Source organism: Gopherus flavomarginatus, chromosome 4 (assembly GCF_025201925.1).
Source record: "Gopherus flavomarginatus isolate rGopFla2 chromosome 4, rGopFla2.mat.asm, whole genome shotgun sequence".
Lineage (NCBI taxonomy): Eukaryota > Metazoa > Chordata > Testudines > Testudinidae > Gopherus > Gopherus flavomarginatus.
In genome coordinates this window covers 154,838,231-154,858,328 of record NC_066620.1, presented here as the reverse complement: position 1 = coordinate 154,858,328, position 20,098 = coordinate 154,838,231, and the positions used below count along the sequence as shown (strand labels likewise).

Genomic DNA, 20,098 nt, shown 5'->3' with positions numbered 1-20,098 from the left:
GCCTTTCGCTGCTAATCTTCTCTTGTGGCATCAACTGTTGCTTTCCATGGTGGGCTGTATTCCTCCTCAGAGCAAACAAATCAACCAACCTGGATTTAACAAAAGGCGTATTCAATTCATATTACAAACAGTGTGGTCTTCATGTGCTGAGCCTTCATTTTTCCTTCCTGTTTCATCAAGACATATACCTGTTTGTCTTTATTGTCTGTATAATGTCTTATTTAAATTGCAACTTTGGGAGAGGGATCTATCTTGTAATATCGGATAAAGCACCATGGAAACTTACAGCACTGTAAAGCCAGGTGTCTGCAGGAACCATTACAACCAAATACTTTGAAATGTGTGTTTGTGTGACTTTAAAAAAATATTTGTATATGTGTTTATTTCACTTAAGGGCATCAAATCTTTTTTTTAATTGCACTTTTTTTTGATGGTAACATTCAATTGAAATGTACTATTGAGTCAAATCCATCAAGGAATAAATTGCCCTGAAAAATTTCAAAGTGCTATGTTGTTGAACAGCAATGCACACCCTGCATTCAAAGAATGCTCTTAAATACATGTTTGTGTATGCGTAGGGAAAAAGTAGTGCTAAGTTCTGGATACCATTAACAAACTAGTAAAAATAATTTGTTTCAAAAGTATATTAAAATTGCCTTGATAACAGAAGTTCTTAGCTTTTGCTGAAATAAGTATCTCATACATAGATATGGAATGGTCTTAATCTTCAAAATGTACGTGAGGACGCCTCTCGGGCTTCTCTAATGGGTATCTGCTACAGAATCTTTCACTTGAACCTTGACTGCAACAGAACTCTGCAGTAGTTACTTTGTCTTTTATCTGTGTGTCTAGAGATGGAGGAGGATTTAAGCGAAAGAGGACTGACAATTGCTTCAATCATGAATCGAGTCAGAGACCTGAAAAATAAATATAAAAATGAAGACAATATTACTGATGAGCTTAATTTTACTAAAGTCTCAGCTGATACAACAGGTATGTTTTTTTTGTTAATCTGCATTTTCACTCTTACTGCAATTGATGATAAAGTCAACTAGTCTGAGAACTATTAAGCAAAAACAGTTTAATCTATTTCAGCATTTTCTTTTTACAGTCTTTTTAAGACTAAGAAGTGATGCCCAAAACAAGTGACAAATTTCAGTTCCTCTTAATAATGCTGCTTAGATCCTTTCTTTCAGTAACTGCACTTGTTTGTAGATTACTCATATTTAGAATTTTTTGCAAATATTGAAATCCCCCCCCCCTTCTTTTAGTGTGTGTGTGTGTGTGTGTGTGTGTGTATGTATTACTTTGTAACCATAAATCTAAGAATGTATTTGGTTGTTGTTGCTTTTTTCTCTTAGATAACTCTGGCACTGTTAATCAAATTATGATGACTGCAAATAATCCAGAAGACTGGCTGAGTTTCTTGCTTAAACTGGAAAAAAAGGGTATACCTCAGACTGATATTAGTCTATTGAATAGATTGATTGGCCGTTACAGTCAAGCAGTTGCTGCACTACCTGCGGAAAAACACAGCCAAAATGAGAACTATGCTCGGATCCTAGTGAGATTTGCTGAGTTGAAAGCGTAAGTACTAATCACCAATTTACAATAAGAAAACTCGAAAAGAGGACGTCTGAATTTTACTAATGGCAAAATAGACACTATTAACAAAAGTCTCTTTTGCCCTTAGGACAAATAAATACTCCTATTAATATTCATGTTTAACTTGTACACCTCTACCCGGATATAACGCTGTCCTCAGGAGCCAAAAAATCTTACCGCGTTATAGGTGAAACCACATTATATTGAACTTGCTTTGATCCGCTGAAGCGTGCTACCCTGCCTCTCCGCGCCCCCCCCGACCGCTGCTTTACCGCGTTATATCCAAATTCATGTTATCGGGTTGCGTTATATCGAAGTACAAGTGTATTTAGAGGGCACCTAGGACCAACAGAAACTAACTGCTTGTGCAGGATAAGTGACTAATGTAAACCTACTTATTGTAAAAGCAGCAAAGAGTCCTGTGGCACCTTATAGACTAACAGACGTTTTGGAGCATGAGCTTTCATGGGTGAATACCCACTTCGTCGTATGCATGCACGAAAGCTCATGCTCCAAAACGTCTGTTACTATATAAGGTGCCACAGGACTCTTTGCTGCTTTTACACATCCAGACTAACACGGCTATCCCTCTGCTACTTATTGTGACATCAGCTGGAATATTTTCTTATATGCTGATGAGTGTGATTGAGCAGCTTATTTTTAACACATAGGGATGGGGCGAGGGGGGGGGAAACACACCACATCTCACCAAAATATTAGTCAGTTACGTTACTTTCAGTAACACTTGTTTAAAAATAATTTTCTTTTACTTGGATTGTATGTGTGAGGAAGGTTGAAAATGATATGAGGAGGTCTCCCATTCTTTCCTTCCCTTTCACCCCAATTTTGTAAAAACTTAAATATTGTGTGGAAGTACCAAAAAAATAGGCAACTTGTAATTTTAACAAGTTTCACCTCAACTCTGTATTGTTGGTAATAATGCTTAGTTGTATTTTAACCTGTTCACCTCAAAAAACATGTTTTTTCCCTCTTTGGAATTTTAGAACCTACTTGCTATAACTTTTGTGTTGTGGTACACAACTTACTTCTCAGTGGAGCAACTTATCTATTTAATACTAATGGATCTTTCAGAAAAAACATTTGGATTTATCCATGCCTGCTCCCTTGACTATTCCAGAATGATAGGCACTGTTGTCTGTTTCTGTCATATCAGTAAGAAAAACAAGACAATTACCAAAATATAACATTACCCAATAAAATGAAACTAATGAACATCCCCTTAACTTATTCTCAGTGAAACAGGAGTGGAAAGGGCTGGTTCTTCTTTGAGAGACTGCACATGTCTATTCTGTGTGTGTCTAGTGTACTAGTATGTCTACCCAGAGTTTCCTTAGTGGTACCTGTCAGGGCAGCGCATGTGCTATTCACTTCTTCATACATCAAGCTGAGTGTGTAAAGAGTGGAGTTGCCTCCACGCTCTCTTCAGTTCCTTCTTACTACCTGTGGAGCTGTCTGTGGACTGTTGCTCAAGGTTTCCTTTTTATCTCGGGAAAGCTTTTTCTTCATATTGTAAATAATAGTTTAGGTTATACATGGTGTTTTTTTTCCCCCTTGGCAATATTTTATTTCAGTTTTTGTAAAGGTTTTTTATGTTTACTTTTCCAAGCTTATTTTTCCTTGGTACCAGGAGCTTGGTTCTGCCCAAGTGTGCCATGCATCCCTCCTTGGACCTGGGTTGTCTGGACTCAGCACTTTTCTTTTGGCCTCAAGTGGTTCTCCTATGGCTCTTTCTGACTTCCCTGTTGTGTGTGGTCAGAGATTCTGGGACTGGAGAAGAAGTGTTTTCCTTCTCCGAGAACACCTTGTAAGACCCACAAGTCAGTCTCAGGATGAAATCTGACTTCAAAAGCAAAAAAGAGTTCCTCTTCTAAAGGACATTTGAGACACTGTAAAGCTTCAGTAAGTGTTTAGGGAACCATTGTGTAGCAAGGTTAGAGTGTGTGTGGAGACTCGCAGCTTGTTGTTACTAATGGGTGGACTTCTACAAGAAGCCTAGTCATTGACTTGGTACCTGCTGAGGTAACATCGAGGCCAGCACAGGTGAGACTATTAGTTGAGGCACCAACTTCAGCACTGCCACAAGCAATTTTGGTACAGATGACAGCAGTAGTTGATGCAATGGCAAAGAACTTAGAGGGAATCCATACAAACAGTTTACTATGGCAGAGTATTGACATTCTGCTCAAGTCATGCAGTCGGTACCACAGTTAGTGCCTTTTTTTGGTATTGGGCTCCCCTCCTTCATACCAGTCCCATCGGTTACCTTTACTGCTATGGTCAGGAAATCTGTGGTACCAACTTTGAGACATGCAGTATCAATAAGGCTTAAACCTTTTGTAACAGTTCTGAAGATGGTACATACAGCTACAACTCACAGGAAGTACTGTTTCTTTTTATTGGATTCAGAGGAAATGCTGTGTCTCTTTACTGAAAAGATCTACCCTAGCTCCCACTCATTCTTCAGTGGCAAAATCTAGCACGTCATAGTCATCAGTACAGTAGCAGATCAAGAGAGAGATCACGCTGGCTGTCTGCCAGGTGCCTGCCTGTCCCCTTTTCCCCCAGTACCATACATACAAATGGCCATATGGGAACCCATGGGACATTCCGCCAGCTTCTGGATCAGATTCCCTGAAGCAGTCTAAACGAAGCTCTTCAGTGCATCCCATTGACATAGAAGGTCCTGTGCCTAGTACAGGGCTTGATAACAGCCTGCCCCAGGTACCCAATCTTTCAGTACCCATGGCGCAACAACCACTGGAATTGGAGGCTGAGGACTCCTTTTTATATGCGAACAATTCATCTGCATCACTAAACGAAGCCTTGTGTCCTGATTCATTTTCACCGATTTCATATGACTTTAAAACATAGCAAGAGTTCATTAGCAGGATGGTTAATTCCCTGGGAATCCAGGTGCAACTGCTCTAAGAAAACCCACATAAATTGGTGGACATTCTGCATCCTACCACCACGGGCAGCAGGTGGTGAGAAGGAACTGAGTTGGTGTTCCCTGGTCCCTTTTTCCCCCTTGTTTACTGCACCACAGTGAAATTTCTCTGTGTGTTTGTAAATAGTTTTAGCTCAGTAGTACCCTTTAGTTATTTAGTTAAATAGTTTAAGTAGTTTGTTAGTAGTTACTCTAGTGCTGTGCCTTCACCAGATGTTAAACACCGTCCTTCTTGCTATTTAAAGCTAAGTACGAGGAGGTACATATGAATTTGCACTTTTAAACGAGGACCTCTAAACCTTGGCCATGTCCCTAAAACAAAATCCCCTATATGCCTTGGGAAGCTGGACCTTGTTTCTATGGCAAAATCCCTGGATTCTGCAACAGTTTGATGTGGCAGACTGGAAATTCTGTGACTGTTTCATTTCAGAATTCAATTAATATAGTAGCTCCTGTGTCTTGATGTTGTATTAATTTTTTTCACATTATCACCTCATTCTAATATTTTTGGTACACTGCAGATTTTTATAGTGGCAAAAACATAAATTAGGGGAAAGCTGGAGGCTTGAACACTTGGGTTTTAGCACCTTATACGCATGTTGGAGGTTTGTGTGTGGTTTAAGTATATTGCTAATTTTTTTCAGCTAAAATTATCTTCAAGAAAAAAAGTATTGGTAGTTAAAATTATCCTCCTCAGGTTTGAGAATACCCTCACTGGTATTGACTAGGGCAGTTAACACCTCTGTTATTCTTTGTCTTCCTGCAGACTCAAGGAAACAGTGTACATTTGTTTAATTTATTTTTTAACAGTTGTGAGGAGTAGAAAGATTTTTGTTTAGCTAATGGAGGGCAGTACTGTGACAAAGGTGAATTTTGCAGTAGATTCCTTGTCCATCACTAAATATATGGATCCCTGCCCTTAAATTTCCTTTACTCTTTCATTTCCTGCTTTTCCTCTCTGCATAAGTATCAGTGTTCTGTTTTACAGTTTTCAAGACCCAGAGGAGGCACGTGACCAGTTTCATCTTGCCAGACTGAACTGCAAGAAATTTGCTTTCGTGCACGTAGCTTTGGCACAATTCGAACTGTCACAAGGTATGTGGAAGTTGGTCTAATATTGGAAGCTTTTGCCTCATTATTTTATATTTGTATAAAAAATAAGTAATTGTTAATATATTAAGAAAATAGAATATTGGTTTCTTCACTTCAGAAAAGTGGTGTTTTTTTCTTTTAGTAGAATATGGGTCTCAGATTTGTTATAGAAAGTGTGTTCTGTTGAATATGGTATATTTAGGACTGATTACTGAAGCCTACATAATCCATATCATTAAAAAAAGCAGATCTTCCAACATATTCTAGTATAGCTTCTGTGACAGACCCAGACAAACAAGGTACAGGAATCTGGTAGAGGGCAAATATACTGGTCACTGGATGAGTAGTTTTCTGTTCCCTGAGTGACTAGAGCAGGGGCTGCACTAGAGTAATCAGGAACCTGCTAGAACCAATTAAGGCAGACAGGCTGATTAGAACACCTGCAGCCAATCAAGGCAGGCTAATCAGGGCATCTGGGTTTAAAAAGGAGCTCACTCCAGTCAGGCGAGGAGGAGCCAGAGGAGAGGACGTATGTGTGAGGAGATGGGAGCAAGAGGCACAAGGAGCTGAGAGTGAGAGGCTGTGCTGGTGGAGGACTAAGGAATACAAGCGTTATCAGACACCAGGAGGAAGGTCCTGTGGTGAGGATAAAGAAGGTGTTTGGAGGAGGCCATGTGGAAGTAGCCCAGGGAGTTGTAGCTATCATGCAGCTGTTACAGGAGGCACTATAGACAGCTGCAATCCATAGGGCCCTGGGCTGGAACCTGGAGTAGAGGGCGGGCCCGAGTTCCCCCCAAACCTCCCAACTCCTGATCCGACACAGGAGGAGTTGACCCAGACTGTGGGAAGATCACTGAGGTGAGCAAATCTGCCAATAAGCACAGGACCCACCAAGGTAGAGGAGGAACTTTTTCACAACTGGTGTCAGGAGTGGGATCTAGTGTGCACAGCACGGCATAAGGAGGGTGATTTAAAAAAAAATAGTAGAGGGTTTGTTTTTTTTTCACTGCAATGGATGACGTAATGCGAGCATTCATACAAGCTACAGCGGCCCAGCAGGAGGCTACCTGTGTCCAGGCAGCTGCCCAACAGGAGGCAGTGCGGCTGCAGCAAGAGACTAATCACCTGCTGATGGACCAGGTTTCTCAAGACCGAGCTATGTTGCGGGAACTGGTAAACCAGGTAAAGACCCTTACAGAGCTGAACCCGTGGCCATGATAGGGCGCAGATCATATGGGCCAGCCATTGGCTGCAGAAAATGATACGGGAGGATGATGTAGAGGCACACCTTCTGGCCTTTGAGAGGGACAGCCTTACAGGAGGCCTGGCCTCGAGATCAGTGGTCTGGCATCCTTGCCCCATTCCTGTGTGGGGAGGCCCAGAAGGCTTACTATGATCTGCCCAGAGAGGCTGCAGCAGACTACCCCCAGCTGAAAGCAGAGATTCTGGCCAGATCTGGGGTAACGACTGCAGTGCGGGCCCAGCGGTATCACGAGTGGAGGTACCAGGCGGTCCCAATTGTATGACTTCATCCATCTCGCACGAAAGTGGTTGCGAACAGTCCTGGAATCTGGAAGAGATACTGGAGGTTCTGGTCATCGACTGATACATGAGGGGACTACCGCCAGACCTTCGTGCCTGGGTAAGCCAGAACGAACCCTCCACCTATGATGAGGTTGTTGCACTGGTAGAGAGGCGAAGGACAGCGAGGGAGCTGACCCGAGCAGTTAAGGAAGAGGCACCCTGAGTTAAACTAGTAGCACCAAGCCCTAGAGCTCAGGTGACTGGGCCACCAGGAGGGCCAAGGTGGAAAAAGAGAAGGGTTGAGGGCCCACCAAAGGCCACAAAGAGTCATAGCACGGAGGGAGAAGAGGGTCATGATGTTAGGTAGCCCAAACCAAGAGACCTGGGAATACCTAGGGTTCCATACAGATGTTATGCCTGTGGGGCGTGGGGACATATAGCTGCACAGTGTCCTAATGCTGAGGAGCCTACGCAGTGTAACCTGGGGAACTGGGCAGACCCATGCTTCCTAATCCACCTTGTGGGGGTCTCACTAACCCCACATACGTACACCAGACCAGTGAAACTAAATGGGGTAGAGACCACGGCACTGGTTGATTCGGGGAGTGCTATCACGCTTGTCTCGGGGAAGCTCGTCAAGTGTAATCAGCTGCTGCGGGCTAAGCGTACAAGGATAACATGCGTCCATGGGACAGTTGGTTATTACCCTACCATTCCAGTAAAACTCGAGATTCAGGGGAACACTACTGAGGTAGCAGCAGGTGTAGTCCCTAAACTCCCATACCTGGTACTCATAGGGAGGGACTTCCCAGGGTTTGGAGACTTACACCCAGTAGAAAGATTGGAGGAAAAGGGGAACCCTGAAGTTAGTGAGGCATGCACAGTAGACTGTCAACCCCTAGTCTTCTCTGAAATATCCCCAGATTTATTTTTCATTCCTGGACAGGGTAGAAAGTCAAAAAAGGAAAGGAGGGCAGCTAAGGCCTTGGGAACCCGAATACTGACTCAAAGCCCAAGGATCGCTCTTGTAGGTAGGCAGACCCGAGCAGCTGAAAAGGAGGGCACCCAGGAGGGAGAAGCACCCGAGTCTGACCACCCTAACGCCTCTGAACCAGTAGAGGCAACAGAGACTGAGCCCCTAGATCTTGGGCAGATTAACTCTGGGAGAGGAAATTTTGGACGGGACCAGGCTGAAGACCCAAGGTACGACAACATTAGGAAGGAGGTGACTGAAATAGATGTGATCCCTGTGGAAGGGAAAACTCAGGGACCAGGACCCTAGTTCATAATGAAGAAGAATCTCTTATACCGGGTTGCACCAGTACAGGAGCAGAAGGTACAGCAGATCCTAGTACCTCAAAAACACCAGAACGCTGTATTAAGTCTTGCTCATAGTCATCTTTTTGCGGGGCATATGGGGGGTAGAGAAGACCCTGGCAGAAGTCCTACGACGGTTCTTCTGGCCCAGAGTACATGAAGAAGTGCGGAAGTACTCCGCGTCCTGCCCGGAGTGTCAGCTGCACAGTCCCCGTCCCCACCTGAGGGCACTTTTAGTACCCCTTCCCATCATAGAAGTCCCCTTTGAGCGAATAGCCATGGACCTAGTGGGACCCCTGGAGAAGACGGCTTGGGGCCACCAATATATACTTGTTGTTTTGGACTATGCTCCTCGCTACCTAGAAGCTGTCCCCCTGCGGAACACAGCCTCTTGCTGGTGGGGATCTTTGCCCGAGTGGGGCTAGCAAAGGAGATTTTAACAGACCAAGGAACCCCATTTATGTCAAAGCTAATAAAGGACCTCTGTATGCTGCTCCATATACATACCCTGAGAACTTCAGTCTACCATCCACAAACTGATGGATTGGTAGAAAGGTTTAACCGAACCCTCAAGATTATGATACGGAAGGTGGTAAGTCGGGATGAGAAGGATTGGGACACCCTACTGCTCTATCTTATGTTCGCTATCCGGGAGGTACCTCAGGCCTCAACTGGGTTTTCCCCCTTCGAGTTATTATGTGGGTGTCACCTCCGTGGCTTACTATATATCGCCAAAGAGATCTGGGAAGAGGAACCCAGTGAGGGGAGAAATATAATAGAACGTGTAATACAGATGCAAGACCGGATAGCCCGGGTCACCCCTATTGTACGGGATCATTTGGAAAAGGCACAGGAGGCCCAGAGAACCCATTACAATTGCCAGGCAAAAGTCCGACAGTTTCAACCAGGAGATTGGGTGATGGCGTTGGTACCCACGGCAGAAAGCAAGCTTCTGGTCCAATGGTAGGGACCCGATGAGGTGATTTGAAGCTGTGGGGGAAGTAACCTAGAAGGTGCGGCAGCCAGGACGCCGAAAACAAGAACAGATTTATCACGTCAACCTTCTGAAACCCTGGCATGCACAAGAGGCTTGCATAACTGTCCAAAAAGACCTAACCCACGAAAACAAGCCTGCCAAACAGGTGAGAGTGTCTCCTGATTTAACATCAGACCAGAAGAATGTGGTGTCTGAGATGATCTTCCGGAACCAAGATGTGTTCTCAACAAAACCAGGTCGAACAACCGAGACATATCACCACATCATCACTGTCAAGGGTTTTTTCCCCACTTCGGACTTTAGCGTCCAAAAAGTGGGGACCTGCATGATCACTTTTAAGCTTAATTCCTAGCTTAAATCTGGTACACTGCCACCAGCCAGAAGTCTGTGTCTGGCACACCTTCTGTTCCCCCAAAACCTTCCCTGGGGAACCCAAGTCCCTAACCCCTTGGGTCTAAAAACAAGGAGAAATTAACCTTCCCCTCTTTTTCCCCCCAGACTTTCCCCTCCCTGGGTTACCCTGAAAGGCTACACTGATCCAAACTCCTTGGATCTTAAAACAAAGAGGAATTGACCTCCCCCCCCTCCTTTTCCCCCACCAATCCCTGGTGAGTTCTGACTCAATCCCTTGGATTTTAAAACAAGGAAAAAATCAATCAGGTTCTTAAAAAAGAAAGCTTTTAATTAAAGAAAGAAAAAGTAAAAATTATCTCTGTAAAATCAGGATGGAAAATGCTTACAGGGTATTCAGATTCATATAGACTGGAGGGACCTCCACCCCCTCCCAGCCTTAGATTCAAAGTTACAGCAAACAGAGGTAAAAATCCTTCCAGCAAAAGGAAAAGCATTCACAAGTTGAAAGAAAACAAACCATAAGACTATCCGCCTTGCCTGGCTACTTACAAGCTTGAAACATGAAAGACTGATTCATAAAGATTTGGAGAGTCTGGTTGTACATCTGGTCCCTCTTTGTCTCAAGAGCGAACAACCCCCAAAACAAAAAGCACAAACAAAGACTTCCCTTCACCGAGATTTGAAAGTATCTTGTCCCCTGATTGGTCCTCTGGTCAGGCGTCAGCCAGGTTTACTGAGCTTCTTAACCCTTTACAGGTAAAAGAGACATTAACCCATAACCATCTGTTTAGGACAGTCACAAACCCTGGGGCCAGAATAACAATGAGACCCTATCGGGTGCCAGTGACCAAAAGGGAGGAAATAAAAGCAGAAGTAAAAAAATAGCTGGAGTTGGGGATCATTGAAGAATCCCACAGTCAATGGTCCAGCCCAGTTGTACTGGTGCCCAAACCTGATGGCACCACAAGATTTTGCAACGACTTCCGGCGACTAAATGAAGTATCCCAGATTGACGTGTACCCCATATCTCGCATAGATGAGCTAGTGGACCGTCTGGTAATGCCTGGTATTTGACTATTCTAGACTTGACAAAGGGGTACTGGCAGATTCCCCTTGAGGAAGACGCAAAAGAAAAGATTGCGTTTTCTACACCAGAGTCTTTTTCGATATACTGTCCTCCCTTTTGGACAACATGGGGCCCCAGCTACTTTTCAGTGCTTCATGGACAAGCTATTACGCCCGCATAACAGTTATGCTGCTGCCTACTTGGACGATGTGGTCATTCATACCGCAGACGGGGAAACCACCTAGAGAAGGTGGAGGCAGTCCTTGATGCCTTCAGATGAGCTGGCCTTACAGCAAACCTTGCCAAGTGCCCTGTAGGGTTTACAGAGGCCAAATATCTTGGCTACATTGTGGGAAAACGTCTGGTAAAACCCCAAGTGAACAAGTTGGAGGCCATCCAAAATTGGCCCGGCCACATCGCAGGAAACAAGTCCGGGCATTCCTAGGTGCAGTGGGGTATTACCGACGATTTATCCCCCACTTTGCCACAAGGGCAAGCCCCCTGACAGACCTAGTGAAAGCCCGAGGACATGATCTGGTGAGATGGTCTGACACAGCAGAGGAAGCATTCACAGACCTACGGACTGCCCTCTGCAGTAACCCAGTACTGATAGCCCCTGATTTCACCAAGGAATTTATCCTGCAGACAGATGCATCGGAAGTAGGGTTGGGGGCCATTCTATCACAGATGGTCGCGGAGGAGGAACACCCATTTCTCTACCTCAGTAGGAACTCCTTCTGAGGGAACAAAAATATGCAGTGGTGGAGAAAGAGTGCCTCGCCGTAAAATGGGCCATGGAAGCATTGCGCTACTACTTGCTCGGGTGCAGATTTGTCCTCGTGACCGACCATGCCCCTCTTCGACGGATGCAGCGGAACAAGGAGAAGAACACAAGGGTGACCAGGTGCTTCTTATCCCTCCAATCTTTCCAGTTCCGTGTGCAACACAGAGCAGGGAGCTGTCACGGCAATGCCGATGGCTTGTCATGTATGCACTGTCTGGCTTCCCAAGCTGCCCAACCCCTTGGTGTTGAGCAGGGAGGAGGGATATGTGACAGACCCAGACCAGTGGGGTACAGGAGTCTGGTAGAGGGCAAATATACTGGTCACTGGATGAGTAGTTTTCTGTTCCCTGAGTGACCAGAGCGGGGGCTGCGCTAGAGTAAGCAGGAACCTGCTAGAACCAATTAAGGCAGACAGGCTGATTAGATCACCTGCAGCCAATCAAGGCAGGCTAATCAGGGCACCTGGGTTTAAAAAGGAGCTCACTCCAGACAGGCGAGGAGGAGCCAGAGGAGAGGAAGTGTGTGTGAGGAGCTGGGAGCAAGAGGCACAAGGAGCTGAGAGTGAGAGGCTGTGCTGCTGGAGGACTAAGGAGTGCAAGTGTTATCAGACACCAGGAGGAAGGTCCTGTGGTGAGGATAAAGAAGATGTTTGGAGGAGACCATGTGGAAGTAGCCCAGGGAGTTGTAGCTGTCATGCAGCTGTTACAGGAGGCACTATAGACAGCTGCAATCCATAGGGCCCTGGGCTGGAACCTGGAGTAGAGGGCGGGCCCGAGTTCCTCCCAAACCTCCCAACTCCTGATCAGACACAGGAGGAGTTGACCCAGACTGTGGGGAAGATCACTGAGGTGAGCAAATCTGCCAATAAGCGCAGGACCCACCAAGGTAGAGGAAGAACTTTGTCACACTTCATATGAGATAGGAGAGACTCTTAATACTGCTTCACTGCCTAGAAGTCTGAGAGATAAATCTTGTCCGCAGAAAACTTTTCTATGGAAATGTTTAATGTGTGTAAAGACTTAAGTTTTCTGTGAAGCTTTTTCCACAAGTACAAAGAAGTGTCTCCCATCTTTCAATCAAGCTCAGGGTAGCCAATCCAAAAAGTATTTTAGGTCAATCATCTCCCCTCACGCCCTGTAGTTTTTAACTCATAATTAATATCTCTGACAAACTTCTAAACAACTCTCAACTGAAATAAAAACAAATCCAGGAAGAGGCAGGTTAGCTATCTTAGAGGGAGATGTTTTTTTGCAACATGTCTTGGTCAGTCTCCTTATTTCAGAAATGGCCATGGCAGGCTGTGTTTCCTTGTTCTTGTGTGCATACCACTGCTTGGATATCTCCATAAAATCTACCAGAATCTCTCTTTCCATGACCAAGATGGAACTTGCTCATGTTTTCTAAATTGAAGTCATCTACCTTCCTCTAGAAGGGTGTCCATTCTGAGATTCTCATCTGAAAAGCAGAACCATCAAACTGTGTGAGCAGCTATGTTTGGTCATCTCCAGGTCAGCTATTAGTGACTGATGGAAATATAGACTGTTCTCAGTTTCTTAGCAGTCAACAGCCTCTGTAAAATGAGACAGGATTTTCCATCATTCTAGTTACTGTCATCCTGAAGTTTTTCACTCAAGGTTTTATAGAGCCTACAGGATCTAACTGGGAGGAGAAATTTAATATAAGATCTGCCTCCTTGTTCTTCCTTACAAGGTTCCTTAGTGGCGGCCTAGTTTCAGTTCTCAAAGAAGTCTTAAACCTCTCCACTCCAGCTTTTCAAATGATGCAAAGCTAAGTCCTCAATTTGTTCATTCTCCTTTAGCAAATACCCAGTGAAGTATAAGTCTGATTGGACCCAATTCCACCCATGTTCTTCTGCAAGCTAAGATCCAAAACTAACTCTTCTACGGTCAAGGTGACTGCAGTTAAAATAGTTCTGACTCTTCTGTTTCTTTTTCCACAATTGTGAATTGGGGGGGCCCGAGGAGACAAGTTTTTTTCTGATAGCTATGGCTGGACCAGCATAACTTTGTGCAGCCATGTCCAAACCATGTTGGAAAATAGAGCTGTGGTGGTGTACCTGAATTTTCAGAACGAAGAGGAAACTGCTCATAAAGGATTCCCCCTGCTCATCTGGGAAGAAAACTTGCATGTCTCAAATACCCAGGTTTCAGGCCACCTAAATTTCTAGATGGGCTAGTGAAATTGGATTCTAATACATCCAAAGGCTTACTCCCTCCAAGAAGTCGTCTTATTATTCTCTCTGACTTTATCACTGATATCCACATTTGCTTCCTCCAATTTCAATTGCCACCTTCCCAGGGGCTACTTGGATCTGAAACCATAGGTTAAAGATGCTCCAGTGGATGGGATGAGGAAGGTGTCCTCTACACTGCTTTACTTTTCTCCTTCTCTTTAGCAGACTTCCTCTTTTAGCCCAGAAGGGGGCATAAGCTCTAGTGGAAATGTAGGTGGTGTCTTTCCTACAGAGAAGAAGTTATTTTTAGTTGCAAGTCAAGATGTTATACCAACCAATGAGAACAAACCTTTCTATAATAAAAAGAAAGAATACAAATGCTAAACTAAACAAGATGAAAATCAATGATTAAATCCAAAGTTTCTTGCTTGCAGATTTAAATCAAGATTAAAATTACTGATTTAAATCAAAGCACTCTGCCCATAACCCTTTGTGTTTACAACTTGTACAAAGAGTACTGACTGTACCAGACAACCAAGAGCTGATGCAGACTTTCATCAGTTTTTAGGTGAATCCTGCCTCAGAAGCCCTTAAGGTAGATAGGCTACTGTTTTTAGGGAAGGAATTATCTTCCTGCTTCTGGTTAGGCTCTATTAAATTTTTCTCCTTTCATCTCCTTTTCCTGTCATTGCTAGACAACCAGTATATGTGCATATATATAAATGCACATATAATGGTTGTCTAGCAGTGTGCATCACAGCAATTTATTGTTCTTGTTCTGCAACATGGTAATATAATCTACTGTATCTCATCAGGCAGATACATTTTGGCAAAGTGCTAAAATAGCCATAAGTTTTCTTAAGCTTTGGAGATTCTCAATAGTGAGAAGGCTTAGTGTGGAACGCCTCACTCCAGACTGGCTACCATTTGTAATATTTGACAGAAGACTCTCTGTCTTACTAACGTTGCCACCTGCATCTAAGAAAAAAATGTGCATTTGTGTAATGATATAACTTCCTCACTTTACTTTTCTGTTTAAATTGGACTATAAAATATTCATGGCAGAGTGATTTGTCAAAGTGCCATTCACACTAATGGTGCTATATAATAAATAAACCAAACTGAAGACCTTATACACCTCAACCCCCATATAACGCAACCCGATATAACATGGTAAAGCAGTGCTCCGGGGGTGGGGTGGGTGGATCAAAGCAAGTTCGATATAACATGGTTTCACCTATAACACGGTAAGATTTTTTGGCTCCTGAGGACAGCATTATATTGGGGTAGAGGTGTACCTTATTTTGGGAACACTGGCAATATATGTAGAACTACTGCACACATAAATGAGTACAAATGGCTCTGCAATAGGTAAGATATTAATGTCAAAGCTACTGTTTATATTTCTCTCATCACTTATATTTCACTCATCATAGAATCTGAGTAAATTACAGAAATTAAAAATGGTGTCAAGGAGTATTTGGGATTAAATTGACCTTTATATCTACCAGCTCCACCTGTTGTTTGATTATATCATTTGGCTATGGGATGTTTTCATACAAGAGTGTTTTACTTTACAGCATCTATTTTCCTGCTGAAAATGCAGTCTTAGTCTGAAAAGTGACTTTCTTTAAAGATAAAAACATCACTCAACTGCTCTGGCTCGCTAAGAGTATTCTGATTCATAATCTCACTCTGGGCTAAACTAGGCTTTTATGGCATTCAGCCATAGCCCTGAGAGAGGGTTGGTGCAGTTCCATGGTGCCACAGGGTACTTCAAGGTGGATTTGTGCTGCCCTTCATGGTAGTGCACTCTCTTCCTTCAGTCTACCCAGTCCAATCTGTGGGCCACAGGAGGCTGGAAGAGAAAAAAGCTATGTTCCGCCTTTTTATATGACGATATAGGGAGGTAGCAGTCCCCTAGCCCTTTTAGTGATAAACGTGGTCTGTTGGGTTTTACAACTACTCCTGCCCTTTTAGCACAGGTAAAACTAAGCCAAATTATTTTCTGGTTTGGTCATTATGAATAAAACTGTTAGATAAATTCCAAATAAAGATTCTGCACACGTTTGGTGATCCTATGAGTCAGAAAAAACTTTCAGATTGACGTTGAGTTTTCTGGACTGGCATTCAGGAAAGGTTGCTTTCTTATTTTATTTCTGAACTAAATAAATTTCATCTGGGAAGTAAGTGAAGCAATACACTCAGAATTCTAGGATGACAGTTTCCTTTTTCAAAGTCAGAACTTTTAAGTACAACAGATTAGAAGTATTCTATTGCACAAATGACCTAAAAACCTATGAATGTGAATTTAATTGAACCACATTTAAAAAAAAAAAAACTAGTTCCTTGTTACTGACTTGTCAATCTTATAACTTTATTTACAGGTAATCTAATGACTTCATTCTCAAGATGCTGCTTTTTCTTTTTGCTGTATTGTCTCAACCATCCAGGGCATGGTGGTTTGATTTAAATATCTTGATTTAAATAATCAAGCAGGAAACCTTGATTTAATCATAGATTTTAATCTTGTTTTGCATTGCACTCCTTTCTTAAAGATTCATTCTCGTTTGTTGGTATTCAAACATGTTGATTTGAAATTAATATAAACTTTATACTAAACTTGGGACTCATTGCTAACCAGGATGACACTATGTAAACATTCATTTAAGCAATGATATAGCTTAACATACATGTATTCAGATTCTTAATTTTTACTAGGGCTGTCAACTAATTGCAGTTTACTCTTTTTTGAGTTAATTACATAAGTTATCACGATTAAAAAAATTAATCGCTATTAATCATACTGTTAAACCATAGAATACCAACTGAAATTTATTATAAATATTTTTGGATGTTTTTTATATTTTCTAATATATTGATTTCAATTACAATACAGAATACAAAGTGCTCACTTTGCAAATACTTGTAATAAAAATAATTTACTTTTAAAAAAATAAAAGAGATCGTATTTTTCAATTCATCTCTTAAAAGTATTGTAGTGCAATCTCTTTATCATGAAAGTGCAATTTACAAATTTTGGGGGTTTTTTTGGTTTCATTACTACGCTCAAAAACAAAACAATGTAAAACTTTAGCGCCTACCAGTCTGTTCAGTCCTACCTCTTGTTCAGCCAATTGCTAAGACAAACAAGTTTGTTTATATTTATGGGAGATAATACTGCCCACTTCTTATTTATAATGTCACCTAAAAGAGAGAACAGGTGTTCACATAGCACTTTTGTAGCTTTTGTTGCAAGGTATTTACATGCCAGCGATGCTAAACACTTGTATGCCCCTTCATGCTTCAGCCACCTTTCCAGAGGACATGCTTCCATGCTGATGATGCTTGTTTTTATATTAAAAAAAAAATGTTGTTTACATTTATGACTAAACTTCTTGGGGGAGAATTGTATGTCTCCTGGTTGTATTTTACTCGCATTCTGCCATGTATTTCATGTTATATCAATCTCGGATGATGACCCAGCACACGTTGTTTGATTTAAGAACACTTTCACTGCATATTTGACAAAACACAAAGTGAGATTTCTAAAGATAGCTGCAGCACTCGACCCAAGGTTTAAGAATCTGAAGTGCCTTCCAAAATCTGAGAGGGAAGAGATGTGGAACATGCTTTCAGAAGTCTTAAAAGAGCAACATGATGCAGAAACTACAGAACCTGAATCACGGAAACAGAAAATCAACCTTCTGTTGGTGGCATCTGACTCAGAAGATGAAAATGAATGTGCATCAGACTGCAGTGCTTTGGATTGTTATCGAGTAGAACTTGTCATCAGCATGGAAGCATATCCTGGCTCCCCAGGCTTCAAGAAATGCCTCAGTTGCAAGGAATCTATCCCAGTGACAGATGGACACACTCAATGCGTTTGCTGTCTGGAAGAGAGAAATACCCCACAGAAGTGTGGTTTGTGTCCGCAACTGAAGAAAACTCCTACTTATGGAGTCAGCCCTTCAGCCACCTGAGCAGCGTCAGGAAACCTCACCACAACCCTCTACTTCCAAGGGAGATGAGCTCCAGGAGATGCCTGTAAGCCACTTATGTGAGGCCTCTAAGAAAAGATCCTTGAATTCCCATAGCAAGCCCAGATCAAGCTGAAAACTATCTCCCCCACTCGATCAGTATCATCGTTACCATCACCACCATAAATCCGGTATCCAGTGGTCTCACTGTACCCTCCTAACAGTGTGCGTCAGGTTGCCTATGGACCCCATGGGCACTGACAAGGAAGCATCAGTTTTGTCAAGGCTCCTTCAGTACGACCATGGACATCAGTACCACCTGTGGTACTCCAGGCAGCGACAGACCATACTTATCAGGTCCACATCACCAACCATGTCAGTACAGGCCTCTCGGCACCTAAAACCACCACTGATACTGTTCCCTTCATCACCACTAGACTTCTGGTGCATGACAGATCTTTTGGTGTCTGATGCACCGGTTTTGCGTCTGCTCAGTACCAAGGCCCTGGAAGAGAGTTCACCCAGAACCTTGACTTGCTGATGACTTCTTGCCTCACACCACCCTTTTCATCTTCCACATCAGAAAGTGAGCAAGAGAACTTGGTTTCCTGCCTCTCTTCTCACCTTACAAAAGGTGCCTAATTTCACTATGGATCTCAGTCATATTGTCGTCCTGATCCACAACCTCTCTGATTTGGACAGCCCTGGTATCAACCACTGGATCCCTTTCTATGTCAATGGCCATACTGGAGTTCCTGTCAGGCTCAAATACAACAGGCCTCCCATCGTTCTAGTGTGGCCTACCAGCAACCAAAGAGACACTGTCCTTCAGTTGCTGCTTTGAGGGCTTCTGAACACCCTGAAAAGACAAGGGAGGAACAGGAGGCTGAAGTTGAGGAGGAAGTTATCCCTCAAGGCCATTTCTCATCTGGCAATGATAATGAGATTGTGCTTGAACTCAGAGTGATCAGAAACACATACGCTCGCTTCCTCCCGCTCATTGAAGGCAAACACGCAAAAGTCATGACAGACAATATGATCTGCATGTATTACATAAACCTACAGGGAGGTGCTAGGTCACCCTCCCTGTGCATAGAATCGTTGAAGCTATGGAACTATAGTGCATTTCTCCCAATGTCACAATATCAGCAGCCTACCTACTGGGAGTACACAACATAACAGCAGACGGTCTCAGCCGCAAATTCACACACGACCACGAATGAGAGAGAGATTCAATGAGACTCCCTAATGTATTCTAATAATGGGGGACACCGACAATAGACCTGTTCACTGCTTTCCAGAACAAGAAATGTCCATGGTACTGCACCAGAGTGGGGATTGGACGACACTCCATGGGAGATGCTCTCTTCCTTTCATGGGGCAAGGGCTTTCTTTACACCTTTCCTCCATTCCCTCTATTACTGAAAGTCCTATTGAAAGTAAAAAGAGAAAAGAAAAGATCATACTAATTGCTCCCATTTGGCCCAGACAGACATGGTATCCTTAGTTGTCACAGCTGACACTCGGTCCACCGGTGATTCTGACAGTCACTCCCTACCTTCTATCGCAGAATCAGAGACAGACGCTCCATCCCAACCTGCAGATACTGTGGCTTAAAGTCTGACTCCCTCATGGTTCCAGCATGTGGGGACATCTTGCTCTGAGGAGATACAGCAGGTGTTATTACACAGTAAGGCAGTAGCTACTCGTTGTACCTACCTACTTTCGAATCTGGTGCCAGCCTGATGGCATCACCCCAAACATAGCCACTGTACCTGTAGTCCTGGAATATCTGTTGACTTTTAAGAAATTGGGAGTCTATTAGCTCACTGAAGGTTAATTTAGCAGTAATTGCGATCTTTCGCCGGTAGGTGGAAGGATACTCAAATTTCTCCCACCAGGCTACAGAGATTTCTCAAGGGCATAGTGAACCTCTTTCCCCAGCCCAGACTTCCTACCCCACAATGGGATCTCAATCTAGTGTTAAAAGGTCTGACTAGACTGCCATTTGAACCCATAGAATCATAGAAGATTAAAGTTGGAAGAGACCTCAGGAGGTCATCTAGTCCAACCCTCTGCTTAAATTAGGACCAACCCCAACTAAATCATCCCAGCCAGGGCTTTGTCAAGCTGGGCCTTAAAAAACCTCTAAGGAAAGAGATTCCACCACCTCCCTAGATAACCCATTCCAGTGCTTCACCACCCTCCTAGTGAAAT

The 20,098-nt window shown here is 43.3% G+C and overlaps 1 protein-coding gene across 3 annotated transcripts in view; it reads left to right on the top strand.

The window, feature by feature from the left end:
• Positions 1 to 20,098, top strand: part of TTK (TTK protein kinase) — a 111,923-nt gene that overhangs the window by 19,384 nt on the left and 72,441 nt on the right. For all 3 annotated transcript variants that reach the window (XM_050950099.1, XM_050950100.1, XM_050950102.1), the window contains 3 exons: positions 853 to 993; positions 1,362 to 1,587; positions 5,562 to 5,668. In XM_050950099.1, coding sequence (XP_050806056.1) covers positions 855 to 993; positions 1,362 to 1,587; positions 5,562 to 5,668 — 472 coding nt within the window. In that variant the 5' untranslated portion in view covers positions 853 to 854. The remainder of the gene's footprint in view (positions 1 to 852; positions 994 to 1,361; positions 1,588 to 5,561; positions 5,669 to 20,098) is intronic.